Genomic DNA, 19271 nt, shown 5'->3' on the forward strand with positions numbered 1-19271 from the left:
GGGTGGGTGGACATTTACTTTGTCTTGCAGCTGCAGCTCCAGCACAGGAGGAGCCACCTTCCCCACCACGCCTGGGTGAGCTGACAGCATCCCATGTCAGCCCTGACACCGTCCAGCTGCAGTGGAGCGTCCCCGAGGGCTCCTTTGACTCCTTCACGGTGCAGTACAAGGATGCACAAGGCCAGCCGCAGGTGCTGCCCGTGGACGGTGGGTCACGCACAGTGACTCTGCACGGGCTGGCGCCATCCCGCCGCTACAAGTTTAACCTGTATGGGCTGTGGGGGCGGAAACGGCTGGGCCCCATCTCCACTGATGCCATCACAGGTCAGTGCTCCTACTCACCCTATGTCTCTTTTATTCTGTGTGACTGGAATACAGCTACTACCTTGCCTGGGGCTGCACTCATTACTTCTTGCACTGTGGGAACTGTGGTTAAATTTTGGGCAATGGTTTGGTATTGGATAGGTGAATGGGTGGCTGTGTGAAGGTTGGAGAGCCTGTATACAGCTTTACTTAAAGGTGGGTGGTTAGAGCAATGAGAATTAGGGGAAGGGATGAGTGCAAGTAAAATCTAGAGTGTCAAGATATACTGGTTTCTGGTAGGGTCAATAGTTAAATGGCAGAAAGAGGGAAATAATGGACCTTAGGATGTATGTCCATCTCTTTTTGTGGATGGTTGGTCTTTTTTGTGTGGATGGCTGGTATATTTGATGGATGGGTCAGATCTTTCTATGTACTCAAAGATGGGATAAATGGGTGATTGAATATGGAAATGGGGAATTGGGTGGATGGAGTATTGCATAAGCACATGGTTTTAATAATGTTAATGAAATAAGTTAATTAGTAAGTTGAGGAAGGGAGGGGTGTGAAAAGAGCTCAAGCAATGTCTCAGTCACTGGTCGGTTGTTTTGATGGTTGTTGGTTTGTTGGTTGATGGTTGGTTGGAGGGTGGTGACTTGGTTGGGTGGTTGGATGGTTGGTGGATGTTTGGGTGGTTAAATTGTTGTCACTGTTCCTCCAACTCCTGACGATTACATGGATGAATGGCTGGGGAGAATTATGTTAAGGCTGTAGACTGGAAGATTGTAGGAGTGATCTGTTTTGCAGTTAAAGAAGTGCATGTAAGTATAGGTGGGTGAGTGTTTGGGTGAATAAAGGGACTGCAGGATGCTGAGTTGATTCTAAGGCTATATGATTAGAATGCTGGTACATTAATGGATGGATACTACCATTGGGGTTAGGATGTATTGATTTTTGGAGGTTAATGTATTAATGCATTGATGGTTAGGTCTATGGTTCATTCAGTGCCGATCAGGACAGAGTCCATAATATATGGTATATGGGTACATAGAGTACTGAGTAGGCAGAATGACAGGTTAAATTAGTGGCCAGAGTTATGGAATAGTGTGTATGCAAATAGATGGAGGCATGTATGAATGGGTGGAGGGAAAGATGGACCAGAAACGTTTAAGCACAACATTGTGCCCAATGTGTTGCACCAACAGCAAGGAAAGATGAGGACTCACCATCCAAACCACGCCTAGGTGAGCTGACAGCGTCTCACATCAGTCCCAACTCCATCCAGCTGCAGTGGAGCGTCCCCGAGGGCTCCTTCGACTCCTTCACAGTGCAGTACAAGGATGCACAAGGCCAGCCGCAGGTGCTGCCCGTGGATGGTGGGTCGCGCACAGTGACCGTGCACGGGCTGGTGCCGTCCCGCCGCTACAAGTTCAACCTGTATGGAGTGTGGGGACGAAAAAGGCTGGGCCCCATCTCCACTGATGCTGTCACAGGTGAGGGCAGGAATTGGCACCTGCTGGGCTCTGGGTTTGCTTCAGATAGAAACTGAAGTGTGATCTGTGCTGGGGTTCTTGATTTCCTCTGGCAGTGTGAACAGCCATTGAGTGCCTCTTTAGAGAAGTATCCATTAGTTGGTGTGTGAAGTAAGCAGGAAACAATGTGGAATGGATGGAGTGCTTGCTGCGCATATTAGATAGTGGCTGTTTGGGTATTTGCTTGAATGAATGGGCAGATACATGGAAGAATTAAAGGAAGGGTGGAATATTTTGGGAATAGATGGATGGGTGAATGTTGGGTTGGTAGATCCTTGGTGGACTGATAAAATAAATGGGTATGTGCACAGGTGAATGAGTTAATTATTGGGTGGAGGGAGTTAACTGACCCTTGGTCTGTAAGACTGAATATGTAGTTGCATAGAAAAATGATTGGGTAGACATACAGAGAGAATCCTTGTGTGAATGGTGGGACAATAACCAGGGTGTCAGGAAGGTGGCGGTGTGGAGGAATGACAGCTGTGTTACACGGTTCAAGTAAGGAGTAGGTTCGAAGAAAGATGGAAGAGGGTGTTTGGATGGATGGATGTGACTGATGGACATGACCAAGCTTCAATCCTACATTGTGCCTTCTGTGTTGCAGCTGCAGAAGAGATGGAGGAGGAGGAACCACCATCCCAGCCACGCCTTGGAGAACTGACAGCATCCCATGTCAGCCCAAACTCTGTCCAGCTGGAGTGGAGCGTCCCTGAGGGCTCCTTTGACTCCTTCACGCTGCAGTACACGGACGAGCATGGACAGCCACAGGAGCTGCACTTGGATAGTGGGTCCCGTACAGCGACCATGTCTGGTTTGCTGCCATCCCACCCCTACCAGTTCAACCTGTATGGCATGTGGGGGCAGACACGTCTGGGCCCCATCTCCACTGACACCATCACAGGTGAGGGCCCCTGCATGCTGCTCCTCTCTGGGCCTTGAGCTTGGTGCATGGCAGGAGCCGTTTGCTGGGCTGTGCTGGTGGCTGGGTTCTAAATGGGAATGGAAATGTTCTGTGTCAGATTGGGAATGTACGAAGGGATAGGAGCACGCAGGATTGGATGAGTAGTGGGTAGTAATCAGTGGTGAGGGCTTGGTTGCACGGATGTTTGGATGGATGGAAGGTTGGGTAGTTGAGCAGATAACTCTTCAGTGAGCACAGGTGGATGCTTGGCTGAATGTTTGGTAAGGTGATCAACAGATGGCTAGTTGGGTGGGTGGACATTTACTTTGCATTGCAGCTGCAGCTCCAGCACAGGAGGAGCCACCTTCCCCACCACGCCTGGGAGAGCTGACAGCATCCCATGTCAGCCCCGACACCGTCCAGCTGCAGTGGAGCGTCCCCGAGGGCTCCTTTGACTCCTTCACGGTGCAGTACAAGGATGCACAAGGCCAGCCGCAGGTGCTGCCCGTGGACGGTGGGTCACGCACAGTGACCGTGCCTGGGCTGGTGCCGTCCCACCGCTACAAGTTCAACCTGTATGGAGTGTGGGGGCGGAAACGGCTGGGCCCCATCTCCACTGATGCCATCACAGGTGAGGGCAGGAATTGGCACCTTTTGGGCTCTGGGTTTGCAGCAGTGATAGAAACTGAAGCGTGATCTGTGCTGGGGATCTTGATTTCCTCTGGCATTGGGAACAACCGTTGGGTGCCTCTTTAGGGAAGATTCCATTGAAAGTTATGCCTAAGTGTGAAGTAACCGATGGGGAATGGATGGAGTGCTTGCTGCCCATATAAGATAGTTGCTGTTTGAGTATGTGCTTGAATGCATGGACAAAAACTTGAAGAAAGGAAGGGCAGAATATTTTGGGAATAGATGAATGGGTTGTGAAGAATGTATAGGTAGATCCTTGGTGGACTGATAAAATAAATGGGAATGCACACAGGGGAATGAGTTAATTCTTGGGTGGAAGGACTTATGTGTCCCTTGGTCTGTTGAACTGAATGAGTGACTGAATAGAAAAATGATTGGGTAGAGGAACAGAGAGAATCCTTGTGTGAATGGTAGGAAGGAATCTGGCTGTCTGGATGGTAATAGTGTGAAGGTATGGCAGCTGGGTTACATGGTTCAAGTAGGTTCAAAGAAAGATGGAAGACAGTGATTGGATGGATGGATGTGACCGATGGAAAGGACCAAGCTTCAATCCTACATTGTACCTTCTGTGTTGCAGCTGCAGAAGAGACGGAGGAGGAGGAACCACCATCCCAGCCACGCCTCGGAGAGCTGACAGCATCCCATGTCAGCCCAAACTCTGTCCAGCTGGAGTGGAGCATCCCCGAGGGCACCTTTGACTCCTTCACAGTGCAGTACATGGACGTGCAAGGCCAGACGCAGGAGCTGCACTTTGATAGTGGGTCCCGCACAGCGACTGTGTCTGGTTTGCTGCCATCCCACCCCTACAAGTTCAACCTGTATGGGGTCTGGGGGCAAACACGTCTGGGCCCCATCTCCACTGACACCATCACAGGTGAGGGCCCGTGCATGCTGCTCCTCTCTGGGTCTTGAGCTTGGTGCATGGCAGGATTTGTGCGCTGAGCTGTGCTGGTGACTGGGTTCTAAATGGAATGGAAATGTTCTGTGTCAGATTGGGAATGTACGAAGGGATGGGAGCATGCAGGATTGAAGGAGTAGTTGGTAGTGATGAGTGTTGAGGGCTTGGTTGCATGGATGTTTGGATGGATGGAAGGTTGGGTGGTTGAGTAGATAACTCTTCAGTGAGCACAGGTGGATGATTTTGTGAATGCTTTGTAAGGTGATGAACACGTGGCTTGTTGGGTGTGTGGACATTTACTTTGTCTTGCAGCTGCAGCTCCAGCAAAGGAGGAGCCACCTTCCCCACCACGCCTGGGTGAGCTGACAGCATCCCACGTCAGCCCCGACTCCGTCCAGCTGCAGTGGAGCATCCCCGAGGGCTCCTTTGACTCCTTCACGGTGCAGTACAAGGATGCACAAGGCCAGCCGCAGGTGCTGCCCGTGGATGGTGGGTCACGCACAGTGACCGTGCCCGGGTTGGCACCGTCCCGCTGCTACAAGTTCAACCTGTATGGGATATGGGGGCGAAAAAGGCTGGGCCCCATCTCCACTGATGCTGTCACAGGTGAGGGCAGGAATTGGCACCTTTTGGGCTCTGGGTTTTGCAGCAGAAGTAGAAACTGAATCATGGCCTGTGCTGGGGATCTTGATTTCCTCTGGCAATTGGAACAGCTGGTGGGTGCCTCTTTAGGGAAGGATTCGTAATTCAGTGTATGAAGAATGAAGAGACCGATGGGGAATGGATGGAGTGGTGGCTGTTGAGATGAGACGTTGGCTGTTAGAGCAATTGACTGATTGGTGCATGGAGGGATACTTGAATGAAGAGCTTTGGGCTCCTATATCATTGCCTCTTTGAACCTGTGTGTAGAGTGGGCAGGGTCCTGGCAAGGTCAACTTGCTCTTTTTTTGTTGCAATATCAACATTATTTGACCTTTGAGAGATTTTGTTTTAGTAGTGGATGGATCATTCACGCTGTGGTTTGTATGCGGATGACTTGCGCAATGGATTGTTTTTAATAGAAGAGATTGTAGGATGAATCTATGGTGACATATGGCTGGTGGTTGGATGGAAGGCTGTGTTTCTGTGGAGCAGTGGATGGTTGGAAGGACTATTGGATGCGCTGTTGAGAGTTGGAGGGATCTACAATGGATGGTTGGACTCTTCCAGTATAGACTATAGCTGAGTTGGAAAGGACCAGGAAGGACCGTTGTTTTTTGCTCCTGGCTTCATACAGGGTCACCCAAGAATTAAACCCTACTTATGAAAGCAGTTTAAATGCTAGGAGAGCTGAATAGTTGATGGTGTGGAGTCTCGGGTGGGAGGTGTCCCAGTGGAAGCTATAGGAGATCTATAAGGCACCCCAATGCCCCCTGGGTGTGGGAGTAGTGTGGGTGGGGGTCACTGGGATACTACAGCGGGGTGGGAGTGTCTCTGTGGTCAGTGGGTGCTATAGGGGGATGAGCAGGGCTCTCTTGGAGGCATTTGGGGGGTCCAAAAGGAGTTGATAGAAGGAGGGAGAGTGTGGAAGATCCACAGGGGGCTGCAGGTCTCAGTGCCCTCAATCTCTTCCCAGGTGCCCCAGGAACACTATGGGTGGGGACGCTGTGGCCCCGCGGTGCTCAGCTGCATTGGGCACCTCTCCATATTCCCCCTGATGGCTACGAGCTCATCTACGGGCCCCCCAGTGGCCCTGTGAAGGTAAGACCCCATAGCTCTCCCTGAACTTCCTAGGGGACCTCAGTATCTCTCAGGGTACCCCAGTATTCCTATGGGGGTCCCAGTAACATCCTAGGGCTCCCCTACAACCCTGTTTGTGACCCTAGGACTTCTTCTGGGGACCAGCATGGCATCCCTGAAGACCACAGTATTATTCTGGGTACCCCCACAGCCCTGTGAGAACCCCATTCACCCCTTTGGAAACTTCAGTATTCCTTGTGGAGACACAGATTTCCCCTCGGGGATCCCAATGTCCCTTTGGAGACCCAAATAACCTCCTTGGAGACATTGTTCCTACCCTGGGTGAACCCAAAAGCCCCACACCACCCAGGCACCCTAAGAACCCCACTGCACCCCACCATCCCATGAGATCCTTAATACTACTTTTGCAGCACTCCCATCCTCCTGGGCCCCTTTATGCTCCCTGGAGACATTAAATACCCCTGTAATGCCCTTTGGGGACCCCTGTAGCAACCCAATAACCCTCCCATGCTTCCCCTCCCCTCTCCCCCCCAGACACTGAAGCTGCCCCCCGAGGCAACATCCAAGGAGCTGTGGGGCCTGGAGCCCACTGGACACTATAAGGTGCAGCTCCGGGGCCGGGGGCTGGAGCCCCTCGAGACCACTTTTGACACCCGTGAGCTGGGAAAGGAGGTCCTGTGGGGTGGGAGGGGGCACTTTGGGAGGGGGACCCCGGGGTACCCAAATACCTGGATGCTTTGGGGTGATGGGGACGCATGGATGCTGGGTCCTGAAGTATGGAGGGGGTACACAGGAATCTGCATCCTTGGGTAGGGGGCACTGTTGGGGTTCCTAAGTACCTGAATAATGATAATATTTAATAATAATAATAACAATAATAACATAGGGGGGTTCATTAGGTGGGGGGACAGCGGGATGCCCTAATCCCTTGGTAGGTGAACCAACTGGTTGGGTCCCGTGGGTGGGGGCACCTACACTGCTCTGTCCCACAGCTCCCCTTCCACATCCACACCCTCGGGACTGCGCTGAGGAGCAGCTCAATGGACCAGGGCCTTCACGAGAGGTTCTCATCTTCCTCGGAGGCGACCGACGGCGGCCACTGAGAGTCTTCTGCGACATGGAGAGCGATGGAGGCGGCTGGCTGGTGGGGCTGGGGACGAGGGAGAGAAATGGGGGATCTAGTGGGTCTGTGGGGTGCTATGAGTCTGGTGGGCAATGAGGGTCATGGAGTCTGGTGGATGGCTCCATGGTTGCCATTATAGGAGTATTGGCAAGAGGAGTCCCATGGAGCAACTGGGGGCATTTGGGGTATATGGGGGGCGGAGGGAGTTCTGTGGGGGTTGAGAAGCAATGGGGAGTGGAGTGAGGGAGGCTGGAAGATTTAGGGGAGTTTAATGGGAAGGGTCTTGTGGGGCAGTTGGGGTAATTCTGGGAACTGCAGGGGATCCCAGTGTTCCTATGAGACTCACATTCCCCCTATACCATCCATGGGGATCCCAGTAACCCCCCTGGAACTATAAATGGGGGAGAACCCACGGAGCAATTTGGGGCTATGGTGGGCCTGGGAGAGGCAATAGGATGCCCTAGAGGACAATATGAAGGTTTTAGGGTGCAATGCTGGAGGTTTATGGGAAGGTAATGGGGGGTCAAGGGGCAGTGGTGGGGATTCTGACCCCCCTCCTCACTATCCCCCAAAGGTATTCCAGCGTCGCATGGATGGGAGCACTGACTTCTGGAGGGGGTGGGAGGAGTACGTCCGTGGCTTCGGGAACGTCTCTGGGGAGTTCTGGCTGGGTGAGGACCCCAAAACATGGGGAGATTGAGGTCTGGTGTGAGGGGGGTGGTGGGAGGGGGACAAACTGGGTTGAGGATGGCTGATGGCTGCAAGGTGTGGGACAAAACCCCACTAGGACAGGGGGTGAGATCCCAGATGGGTGTGTGGGGAGGGGGCTGGTGGGGGGGGATGGTATGGGGCAGGACTCCAGGTGGGCCTGTAGGGTAGGGATGATGACGGCTGTGGGATGTGGGGCAGGGAATGTGGCGCTGCACACACTGACGGCCTTTGGGCCCACGGAGCTGCGCGTGGATCTCCGGACGCCGTCGGAAAATGCCTTCGCCCGCTATCGGGATTTCGCTGTCGGTGGCCCTGAAGACAATTTCCGCCTCCATCTCGGAGCCTACAGTGGCACAGCTGGTGTGTGTGGGGCAGTGAGGGGTCCTGGGGGGTATTAGGGTTGACTTTGACGCATGGGGGGGCTCTTGGGGATACCCAGATCATGGGGAGGTGGGGGGAATCCTGGGGAGAATAGGGGATGGTCTGCTTGCCCACAATGAGGGGGCCTTGCAGGGGTCTCAGATCATTGACCCATTGGGACCGCAGGGAGCCCCAGGGGGTTCCTGGGGATGCTCTGCTCCCATAGGGTGGTCTGTACGAGGATGTGGGGGCTCCTGGGGGGGGTCTGTGGCTCATCCTTGGGACTCTGAACCCAATGTGGGCATCCTGGAGGGCTCTCTTTAGGGGTCCCCATAACCTTGCTGTGGGTCCTACAGGGGATGCATTGTCCTACCATGCTGGGAGCCCCTTCTCCACGAAGGACCACGACCCCCGGGGCCGTCCCAGGCCCTGTGCTGTTGCCTACACCGGAGCCTGGTGGTACCGCAACTGCCACTACGCCAACCTCAACGGGCGCTATGGGGTGCCCACAGACCACCAGGTACTATGGGGACTGTAAAGGGGTCTGTGGGGATCGTAAAGGGGTCTTTGGGGGCATACAAACACCCAATGTGACAGGAGGGAGTCACCATGGGGGTTATGTGGGCTAAATATGGAGGGTTACCCCCTGTGAAGTCCTTTTAGCCCCATGTCTCTCCTATATGAGTATGGGGCCCTCTAAAGAGTTCTAAAAGCTGGGGCAGGGGAGTAGGGGGTATTTTGGGGCCCCCTGTAGGGCCTATTTATGTCTATAGGGCATGACCAAGTCTCCCCTCCCTCTCTGCAGGGCATCAACTGGTACCCCTGGAAGGGCTTCGAGTACTCCATCCCCTTCACAGAGATGAAGCTGCGGCCGCAGCGTGACTGAGAGCACTAGAAAGGTTGTGGGGTGCAGTGGAGCCTTTTATGGGGTCAATAAAGCTGCGAGTAACCAGCACTGACCCATGCATCCCACACACTGGGCTCAGGAGCTGTGGGGTGGGCAGGGCACGAGGCGCACGCGGAACGGGGCACAGCGCAGCACGGTGCCAGCGGTGACCCCCAAGTGGGGCAGAGCCCCATCAGATGGTGGTTCCAGGCGGAATCGCTGTAGGATGTGCCCCAAAAACACAAAGAGCTCTGCCCGAGCCAACGCCTCCCCCACACACGAGCGTGCCCCACAACCAAAGGGCAGCAGCGCTCGCCATGGGGCCCCCGGCTGCAGGAACCGCTCTGTGGGGCAGAACAGAGGTCAGAGAGTGGGTGTATGGAAAGGAACCCACCCTAGGTTTCAGAGCCCACATCTATAGGGTGGACCCACACATACCGGGCAGGAACTCATCAGGACGGTCCCAGACCTTGGGGTCGTGGTGTGCAGCGAAGAGGTTTGGGATAACGATGGATCCCGCAGGCACCAGCATTCCTGCAATGCTGGGAAGGGACAGAGTGCTGCTGGGACGGACCAGAAGCTACAGCAGCCAACTGGGACATACTGGGACTTACTGGGACCGGCTGAACTTTATTAGGGCTTACTGGGTGCTGATGAGCTCTACTGGGGCCGACCTACTGGTAGGTCCATGCTGGTCTGTAGTGGTGTACAGTGGTTCATTCTAATGCAAAACACTGACACAGTGCTGCATGGTTCTGCAGGTGGATGTGTGGCCCACACTGGTTGGTGCTGGCTCCCCCTGGTCTTTATGGCCCCGTACTGGTCCATACTGGTGTTACTGGCCTTACCTGGAGTGGCGCCGGGCACAGTGGGGCAGCGCAAGGGGCGCAGTGGGACGCAGGCGGAGGGTCTCAGTGATGGTGGCACGGAGCAGAGGCAGTCGCCCCATATCCCCCGGCTTTGGGGTCCCTGTGGGGCCCAGCACCTGGCGTAGCTCTGCACGCACCCGGTCCTGCACCTGGGACAGGAGACATGTCAGTGTGTGTCACCAAGTGCCACCATTGAGTCATTCATGGGGCAGCCCTCCCCTGCATGGGGACACAGACATGGATGTGACAATTTGGCGATGGCCATGGGGACACCAGGGACACGGGTAGGGGCACCACAGGGACATTATCCACATAGGGATGTAGGCATGGATGTGACGTGCACGTGGTGCTATGGGGAAGTGCAGTGGGGCTACAGGAGGGGACACTCATGGGACCTGTGGGGAAGCAGATGTGATACAGATGTGACGTGGAGTCACCTGGGGATGGTGCAGCAGAAAGGCCACAGCCCACAGCAGAGCCGCCGCCGTCGTCTCAGTGCCACCAATGAAGAGGTCCACGAGGGTCATGTGCAGGCGGTCCCCCCCCAGTGGCCCCATAGGGACAGTGGGGTCCCCCCCCAGCAGTGCCCCCAGCACTGTGTCCGCAGGGGGGGAAGCGCAGCCCTGTGAGGACACATGTGTCACCCCCTGGGGCTGTGTGCCCCCCCTCTGTCCCTACATCCTCACATCCCCACCTGGTGCCATCGGATTTGGGTCTCCACGAAGGCGTCACGGCTCTTCACCAGGCGCAGCAGCTCCCGCAGCCCCGGGTTGGGCAGCACCTGTGGGATATAAGGGACCCCCCCCACAGTGCCCTACAGAGCACCCCTGGGTCCATAGTGGCCCCATATTCCCTCCCAGCACCATACAAACCCCATAGATCATTTCCAACCTAAGACAGCCATAGAGAATCCCCCCCCCCAGCCCCATACAGACCCTGTAACACCCTCCCAGGGCTCTATGACCCCTTTAACACCCCTCAACCCCATACAGACACCCCAGCACCATCTATAACTCCCCCCCATCCTCATTACAGACCCCTGAAGCCCCACATGGACCTATACCACCTCCTCCCATGCCTGTATCCCCCCTTCCCAGCCCCACGCTGATCCCATATGCCCTATAGGGCCCTGCAGGGCTCACCCTTAGTGGAGGCAGCACATCCAGAGCCCGCACACTGGCCCGGCCCCAAACCTCCAGCAGTTCCACCACACAACGTGTAAAGGAGCGCACCTCCGCCTCAGGGGGCATCTGTGGGGCACAGGGCTTGGGGTCACCCTACAGGGACACCAGGGTCCCCCCAGAGACTCCTGAATCTAAACACGTATGTGGTCGTTTGGGTCCCTCTAGAGGTGGCTGCATCCCCAAAGGGAAACCTCAACACTTGCATCCCCTTAAGGAGCATCTGGATAGCTGACACCCCAAGTGGCACCTGAGCATTTGGGATCCACCCTCCTTGGACACCTGGGTCACCCCAAAGACACCTGGGACCCCCTGAGTAGAACCTGGACATCTGAGCCCCCCTGTAAGTGGCACCTGAGCCCCACTGCTCCCCCAGGTGGCATCCAGACCCCACAGCCCCCCTTGTGTACCCACCAGATCCCCGAAGGCGAGACGGCAGATGGTGCTGCAGGTATGGAACGCAAACGCCTCAAAAAGATCCACTGGGGCAGCCCCGTAAGAGCTCAGCTCCTGTGGGGCAGGAAATGGAGTCACTGAGGATGTATGAGTGCCCCACAGGGGGGGGTTAGCATGAGTAAAGGGGAAGGGCAGCACGGCCCTGGGGCTGATGGGGTCCACCTGGGGTTGGAGGGCCCCATGTTGGGGTGCTCACACTGCACAGCGCCCATCCCTGCAGTTCCAGGATGGGCTCCAGGTGTCTCACAGCTCGTGCCAGCGCTCCCCGCGTTGCCCCCAGCTGCCGTCTCCACTCTGGGGATGCATCCCCCAGTGCCAGGTCCTGCCCCCCACGGGACACCAGGGACGCTGTGGGGTGACACCCGTATCACCCATGGGACCTCCCAGAGCCCCCTCAGAGAGATATAGGGATCCTATGGGACCCATCTGGTGTACCCCAGGCACCCACAGCAACCCCTCCATCACCCATAGGGAATGTTAGAGACCTTTTCCCCCCCCAAAATCCAACCAGACTCCTTCAGAGATCATGGGGACCCCCGCCCAGTACCTCCTCCAGATAACCAACAGTGACCTATAGGGTCACCCCCTCTCCTAGCTCCATCCCCCCTCCACCCAAATCCCATGGGAACCCCTCAGACACCAATTAGGACCCCCTAGAACCCTCAAACCCCCTCAGATACCCATAGAGATCTTTACAGATCCCTCCTGGGACCCTTCCCAGAAGCACAAATCCCAAAGAACCCCCCTTGAAGATTCACAGAGACCTCCCTCTGACTCAAACCTCATGGGGACCCCCCCCAACCCCTACAGACCCCCCATACCCAGGTAACTATGAGGGCGTCCCACGAAGTCCCCCCAGCGTCGTGCCAGAGCCTCACGGATGGCGGCTGCAGAGCTCAGCACCACCACCTCTATGGGGGGGGAGGAGAAAGAGGGGCAAAAAATGAGTGGGTTGGAGGGAAGGGACCCTCATGGGGACCCTGAAAGCAGGGAGGGGGGGAGGTGAGGGGTACCAGGATGGAGTTGGGGGGGGGAGGGAGGTGAGGGGTGCCAGGATGGAGTTGGGGGGGGGGGACGAGGGCTCCCTCCATCCTCTCAATGGGTAATTCTGGGGAGCCTGTGAGTTTGGGGGTCTTAAAGGGGGAAGGTTCAATGTCCCAAGGAGTAGGGGGTTACGGGGAAGAGAGGGTCAGGGGGGCCTCAAGGGGGGTCAGGGGGATTGGGGGGGGGTCATGAAGGTGCCCCCCCTACTCACCTCGCCCCCCCAGGCGCAGGCATAAGGGGTCCCCATAGGTTCGGGTGAGGATGTGGAGGTGCTGTGGCCCCTCTGGGTGCAGAAGGTGGAAGACCCCCCACCACGGTGCCCCCCCCCGCCTGGCTGACCCCCCCCAGATCAGGGCCAGGAGGAGCAGCAGCAGAAGCATCACCGCCACCATTGCTCTATGGGGTGTGTGTGGGGGGGGGGCCCAGCTCTGCCCCTATAACACCTTATGAGGGGGAGGGACCCCAAAAGCTCCACCCCCACACACCCAAAACCCTCCTCCCAGAACAGGGGCATGGAGTTGCAACCCCCCCCCCCCCCAAAATTCATTATAAAACATACAGGTTTTTCTCATAAAAATACATCAGTGTGTGGCCCCCCTCAAAGTGCTTCCAGAGCCACGGGGTGCCCCCTCCCCTCTCCCCCCCCCCCCCCCCCCAAAAGAAATCACTGAAGCTCCCATTGCGTGCCCCCCCCCTCCCCATTATCATAACCCCACCCCAGCAGCAGAACCCCATGAGTATGAATAGGGGAGGGGGTATTTATTACGGGGGGGGGGGGGGGCTGCTCAGAAGCCCTCCCCCTGCAGCCCCCGTAGGCGCCGTGCCAGCTGCAAGTCTTTGGGAAACAGAGTGACTCGCCGAGCGTGCAGTGAACACAGGTAGGCGTCCTCCAGCAGATGCACCAGGAACGCCTCTGCTGCCTATAGGACCCCGGGGTGGGCATCCCCCATAAAGCAAAGTGGGGAGGGGGGGGGGTGTCAATTCCTACCTCCAAACCACCCCATAAATACCACGTCCTCCAAAACAACACCCCCCCCCCATAAAACCAACCACAAACTCCTTCCCTACAACCTCAATAATTCCATATCTCATCAACCTCCAACCCGCCCCCCTCCAAAACTCCCCACCCCCATAGAGCCCTTCCCAAGCCCCAAAGAGACCCCCAGGCACAAAAGGGACCCCAAAATCAGCCTCCCCCCACCAATAAACCCTTTTTGGGCACTACAAAGCCCGCCAGCAACACCCAAAGTGTCCCCCACGCTATGGGGGGGTATCCTAAAACACCCCCCCAACACCACCCAAAAAAAGAGAATCCATAGGGCCACCCCACCTCCTGTAGGGCCAATAGGGCCATAGCCTGCCACTTGTAGTCCACGCCCCGTGTGAAGAGTAGGCAGATCTCCCGTACCTGGGGGGGGGAGGGGGAGGGGAATTAGGGGGGGATAGAGGGGGGGGCCATGAGGACATTGAAGGGGGGGGACACGATGGTGGCATTGCATCAAGGGATGTGACAGGGAGGCACAAGGACACGAGGGGGGGAAGGGGGGGGACACACTGAGTCAAGGATGCGGCGTCCCTGGTAAGGGGGGGGCACAAGGACATGGGGGATGCCCATTGGGTGGGGGGGAGGAGGCCAATAGTGGGGGTGCATAGGAGTTGGGGGGGGGTCTCATTTTGAAGGGGGGTTCATTTTGGGGGAAGACCCCAATTTTGGGGGGGGAGGTTCTCATTTTGGGTATGAAGGGTCCCGTTTTGGGTATGGGCCCAGTTGGGGGTGTTCCATTTGGAGGGGGGGGGGAATGCCCACTTTTGGGGGTGGGGTCCCCACTTTGAGAGGGGTCCCCACTTTTTGAGGGAGTCCCCACTTTTGGAAGGGGGTCCCTACTTTTGGGGGGGTTCCCACTTTTAGGGGGGGGTCTCCACTTCTGGGGGGGTTCCTACTTTTGGGGAGGGGTCCCTACTTTTTATTGGGGGGTCCCCACTTTTGGGGGGGTCCCAACATTGGGTGGGGGTCCCATCTTTTAGGGGGGGTCCCCACTTTGAGGGGGTTCCTAGTTTTGGGGGGGGTTCCTTCTTTGGGGGGAGTCTCCACTTTGGGGCTGGGGTCCCTACTTTTGGAGTGTCCCCACTTTTAGGGGGGGTCTCCACTTCTGGGGGGGTTCCTACTTTTGGGGAGGGGTCCCTGCTTTTTTATGGGGGTCCCCACTTTTGGGGGGGTCCCAACACTGGGGGGGGTCCCCACTTTGGGGGGGTTCCTAATTTTGGGGGGGGGTCCCTTCTTTGGGGGGAGTCTCCACTTTGGGGCTGGGGTCCCTACTTTTGGGGGTGGTCTCCACTTTGGGTGGAGGTCCCTACTTTTGGGGGGGGGTCCCTATTTTGGGGGGGATCCTTAGTTTTGGGAGGGGGTCTCCCCTTTTGGGGTGGTCCCTACTTTGGGGCTGGGGTCCCTTCTACTGGGGAGGTACCTACTTTTGGGGGGTTACCCAGTTTGGGGGGGTCCCTACTTTTGGGGAGGGGTCCCTAGTTTTGGGTGATGTCCCTACTTTTGGGCAGGGTCTCCACTTTTTTGGGGGGTTCCCTCTTTTGGGGGGGTCCCACTTATTTGGGGGGTCCCTACTTTGGGGCTGGGGTCCCTACTTCTGGGATGGGTCCCCACTTTTAGGGGGGTCCCTACTTTTTTGGGTGTCCCCACTTTGGGGGTGTCCCATCTTTGGGGGGGGTCCGCACTTTGGGGCTGGGGTCCCTACTTCTGGGGTGGGTCCCCACTTTGGGGAGGGATCCCTAGTTTGGGTGGTGTCCCTACTTTTGGGGGTGTCCCCACTATTGGGGGGGTGTCCCATCTTTTCGGGGGTTCCCACATTGGGGCTGGAGTCCCTACTATTGGGGGGGGGTCTCCACTTCTGGGGGGGTCCCTATTTCGGGGGGGGTCCCTACTTCTGGGGTGGGTCCCCACTTTTGGGGGGGGGGGGTCCCAACATTTGGGGAGGACCCCACTTCGGGGGTGTCCCATCTTTTGGGGGGGTCCTCACTTTGGGGCTGGGGTCCCTACTATTGCGGGGGTGTTCTCCATTTCTGGGGTGGCCCCAACTTTTGGGGGGGGTCCCCACATTGGGGCTGGGGTCCCTACTATTGGGGGGGTGTTCTCCATTTCTGGGGTGGCCCCAACTTTTGGGGGGGGTCCCCACATTGGGGCTGGGGTCCCTACAATTGGGGGGGGGGTCCCATCTTTTGGGGGGGTCCTCACTTTGGGGCTGGGGTCCCTACTATTGGGGGGTAGGGTCTCCACATCTGGGGGGGGTCCCTACTTTTGGGAGGGGGTCCCCACTTTGGTTGGAGGTCCCTACTTTTGGGGGGGGGTCCTCACTTTGGGGCTGGGGTCCCTACTATTGGGGGGGGTCTCCACTTCTGGGGTGTCCCTACTTTTGGGGGGGGGGGGGCACTTTTGGGGGGTCCCAACATTTGGGGGGGTCCCCACTTTTAGGGGTGTCCCATCTTTTGGGGGGGGTCCTCACTTTGGGGCTGGGGTCCCTACTTCTGAGGTGGGTCCCCACTTTTGGGGGGATCCCTACTTTTTTGGGGGTCCCCACTTTTGGGGGGGTCCCAACATTTGGGGGGGGTCCCCACTTTGCGGGTGTCCCATCTTTTGGGGGGTTCCCACTTTGGGGCTGGTGTCCCTACTATTTGGGGGCGGGGTCTCCACTTTTGGGGGGTCCCTATTTTGGGGGGGGCGTCCCTACTTCTGGGGTGGGTCCCCACTTTTGGGTGGGTCCCAACTTTTTTGGGGGTCCCCACTTTTGGGGGGTCCCCACTTTTAGGGGGGTCCCTACTTTGGGGCTGGGGTCCCCACTTTCGGGCTGGGGTGCCTACTTCTGGGGTGGGTCCCTACTTTTGAGGGGGAGTCCTCACTTTGGGCTGGGGTCCCCACTTCGGGGGTGTCCCATCTTTTGGGGGGTTCCCACATTGGGGCTGGGGTCCCTACTATTGGGGGGGGGGGGTCTCTACTTCCGGGGGGGTCCCTATTTTTGTGGGGGTCCCAACATTTGGGGGTGTCTCCACTTCGGGGGTGTCCCATCTTCTGGGGGGTCCCCACTTTGGGGCTGGGGTCTCCACTTTTATGGGGGGGTCCCTACTTCTGGGATGGGTCCCCACTTTTAGGGGGGGTTCCCACTTTGGGGCTGGGGTCCCTACTATTGGGGGGTAGGGTCTCCACTTCTGGGGGGATCCCTACTTTTGGGGGGGTCCCCACTTTGGGGGTGTCCTCACTTTGGGGCTGGGGTCCCTACTATTGGGGGGTAGGGTCTCCACTTCTGGGGGGGTCCCTACTTTTGGGAGGGGGTCCCCACTTTGGTTGGAGGTCCCTACTTTTTTGGGTGTCCCCACTTCGGGGGTGTCCCATCTTTTGGGGGGGGTCCTCACTTTGGGGCTGGGGTCCCTACTATTGGGAGGGGGGGTCCTCCACTTCTGGGGGGGGGCCCTACTTTTGGGGGGGGTCCCTACTTCGGGGGATGTCCCATCTTTTGGGGGGTTCCCACTTTGGGGCTGGGGTCCCTACTACTGGGGGGTAGGGTCTCCACTTCTGGGGGGATCCCTACTTTTGGGAGGGGGTCCCCACTTTGGGCTGGGGTCCCTAGTTTTGGGGGGGGCGGTCCTCACTTTGGGACTGGGGTCCCTACTATTGGGGGGGGGTCCCCACTTCTGGGGGGTCCCAACATTTGGGGGGGTCCCCACTTTTAGGGGTGTCTCATCTTTTGGGGGGGGGTCCTCACTTTGGGGCTGGGGTCCCTACTATTGGGGGGGGGGATCTCCAGTTCTGAGGGGGTCCCTATTTTTGGGGGGGGTCCCCACTTTTGGGGGGGTCCTATTTTTTGGGGGGGGGGTCCTCACTTTGGGGCTGGGGTCCCTACTATTGGGGGGGGGTCTCCATTTCTGGGGGGGTCCCTATTTCGGGGGGGGTCCCCACTTTTATGGTCCCCCGTTATGTGTTATGGGGGTGGGTTCCGTTTCGGGCCCGTCCCGTTACCACACGAGCGAAGGGCCGTCGGCGCAGCAGCAACGCGGTGCTGCTCTGATAGCGGCGGATCTCCTTCAGCGCTCTCTGACCGGGCCGATACCGGCGGACTAAAATAAAGGCGAAAAGACGGGATAGAAAACAAACAACACCCCCCTCTCAATCCCACCCCCCCCATCGCCGGCTGCACTCACCGCGGGGTCTCCGGGGGGTCGGGGGGGGGGCTGTGGGGGGGCGGCTCCGGCGCCGCGGGGAGTGCGGTTTAGGCCGCGGCATAATGGCGGCCGCCGGAGTTCGAATCGCGCGCCCTGGAGTGACGTCACATCCGCTCAGCGCCGGGAAGCCGGAAATGGCGCTGAGCCGCTCTAGGCTGCGGGAGGGAGGGGGGTAGACTCTATGGTGGATCGGAGGACTGTGCGTTGATTAAAGCCGTTCTGATTCCAGTTCAACCCATTTATAACCCATTGTGATCTTTTTTGACCAGATGGGCCTTTTATGACCCAGTGTGATCCAATCTAACCACAATATGATCCCAATTGTGCTGCATGTGCACCTCTGGCACAGAGAAGAGAAGGTTGCGGGGTGACCTCATTGCAGCCTTTCAATACCTGAAGGGAACTTACTCCCAGGCGGGGAGTAAACCCTTGGAAAGGGCTGACAATAGCAGGACACGGGGAAATGGCTTTAAGTTAAAAGAGGGAAGATTTAGGTTGGATGTTAGGGGGAAGTTCTTCACTAGGAGAGTGGTTAGGCCCTGGAACAGGCTGCCCAGGGAGGTTGTGGATGCCCCGTCCTTGGAGGTATTCAAGGCCAGGTTGGACAGGGTCATGGGCAACCTGATCTATGGGGTCTCTATGGGGATCTATGGGGTCTATGGGGTCTCTATGGGGATCTACGGGGTCTATGGGGTCTCTATGGGGATCTATGGGGATCTATGGGGTCTCTATGGGGATCTACGGGGTCTATGGGGTCTCTATGGGGTCTCTATGGGGATCTACGGGGTCTATGGGGTCTCTATGGGGATCTATAGGGTCTCCTGGGCAACCTGATCTAGTAAAGGTGTATGTTTGGTGGCCCTGCTAGGCAGGGGGGTTGGAACTACATGATCCTTGAGGTTCCTTCCAACCTGGGTCATTCTGTGATTCTGTGGCACCTTCCTTCCAGAAAAAGGGAAAACACATTAAAATCTACATGATTTGCGGAGAGATCACCATGAGGAAATAAGTGAGAACTGCTCTTTAAGAAGAAAATAATAACTGGAAAGTCCCAAGCACCCGAGCAGCTTCTGCCCTTCCTAAAGCAACAGAGGACACTGGTCAGGAGTGGCAGAGAGCTGAATCTGTGCCTGGTTCATGGGCTGCTGCTCGTGTGTGCACTGTAGGTGTGTTGTAGGGTCTCCACAGCCAAAGGAGTTATGTTTGATCTTCCCTCATTCTGTCTTCCCAGTATTATGCCGCACACTGGGCATGTGCAGTGCTGCAGTTAGGATGGGAGAACCTATGATTCTGTGATCTCTGCTGCTTGGCAGCATGATGTAGATGTGCCCCGCATGATGGCAGGCCAGTACATCAC

General features: G+C 57.0%; 3 protein-coding genes across 17 annotated transcripts in view; 1 reads left to right on the forward strand and 2 right to left on the reverse strand.

Moving 5' to 3' along the window:
- The window catches only part of TNXB (tenascin XB), a 32412-nt gene extending 23198 nt beyond the window's left edge, over window positions 1-9214 (forward strand). For 2 of the 3 annotated variants that reach the window (XM_085532720.1, XM_085532722.1), the window contains 13 exons: window positions 31-324; window positions 1506-1793; window positions 2437-2733; window positions 3071-3364; window positions 4001-4297; window positions 4634-4927; window positions 5937-6061; window positions 6596-6716; window positions 7054-7205; window positions 7759-7855; window positions 8094-8255; window positions 8612-8775; window positions 9061-9214. In XM_085532720.1, coding sequence (XP_085388846.1) covers window positions 31-324; window positions 1506-1793; window positions 2437-2733; window positions 3071-3364; window positions 4001-4297; window positions 4634-4927; window positions 5937-6061; window positions 6596-6716; window positions 7054-7205; window positions 7759-7855; window positions 8094-8255; window positions 8612-8775; window positions 9061-9141 — 2666 coding nt within the window. In that variant the 3' untranslated portion in view covers window positions 9142-9214. The remainder of the gene's footprint in view (window positions 1-30; window positions 325-1505; window positions 1794-2436; window positions 2734-3070; window positions 3365-4000; window positions 4298-4633; window positions 4928-5936; window positions 6062-6595; window positions 6717-7053; window positions 7206-7758; window positions 7856-8093; window positions 8256-8611; window positions 8776-9060) is intronic. The other variant, XM_085532721.1, reaches the window with a different exon arrangement.
- Window positions 6906-13329, reverse strand: CYP21A2 (cytochrome P450 family 21 subfamily A member 2). Of its 13 annotated transcripts, none has more exons than XR_014940877.1 (11): window positions 12903-13329; window positions 12469-12558; window positions 11844-11995; window positions 11606-11701; window positions 11153-11260; window positions 10705-10791; window positions 10448-10633; window positions 9990-10159; window positions 9786-9896; window positions 9580-9683; window positions 6906-7211 (listed from the first exon to the last, which is right to left on the reverse strand). XR_014940877.1 is itself a non-coding variant. In XM_085532805.1 (11 exons), exons 1-10 carry the CDS (start codon window positions 13081-13083, stop codon window positions 9238-9240), a joined length of 1455 nt encoding a protein of 484 aa, XP_085388931.1. In that variant the 5' UTR covers window positions 13084-13329; the 3' UTR covers window positions 6906-7211; window positions 9216-9237. The 13 variants fall into 13 exon arrangements, 7 of the variants coding, with proteins under 7 accessions (XP_085388931.1, XP_015734065.2, XP_085388930.1 ...); XM_085532805.1 differs by lacking the exon at window positions 9786-9896 and adding an exon at window positions 9216-9485 and having other exon boundaries at window positions 10705-10824; XR_014940878.1 differs by lacking the exon at window positions 6906-7211 and adding an exon at window positions 9156-9485 and having other exon boundaries at window positions 9786-9837.
- A 100-nt stretch (window positions 13330-13429) lies between these two features.
- Window positions 13430-18014, reverse strand: CENPA (centromere protein A). Its single transcript, XM_015878589.3, has 4 exons — window positions 17894-18014; window positions 17712-17809; window positions 14022-14099; window positions 13430-13611 (listed from the first exon to the last, which is right to left on the reverse strand). Exons 1-4 carry the CDS (start codon window positions 17973-17975, stop codon window positions 13477-13479), a joined length of 393 nt encoding a protein of 130 aa, XP_015734075.1. The 5' UTR covers window positions 17976-18014; the 3' UTR covers window positions 13430-13476.
- Between the last annotated feature and the right edge of the window lie 1257 nt (window positions 18015-19271).

The sequence above is a fragment of the Coturnix japonica genome, unplaced genomic scaffold, assembly GCF_054131305.1.
Source record: "Coturnix japonica strain WE unplaced genomic scaffold, WE-NBRP24 Scf050, whole genome shotgun sequence".
Classification (NCBI taxonomy): Eukaryota; Metazoa; Chordata; class Aves; order Galliformes; family Phasianidae; genus Coturnix; species Coturnix japonica.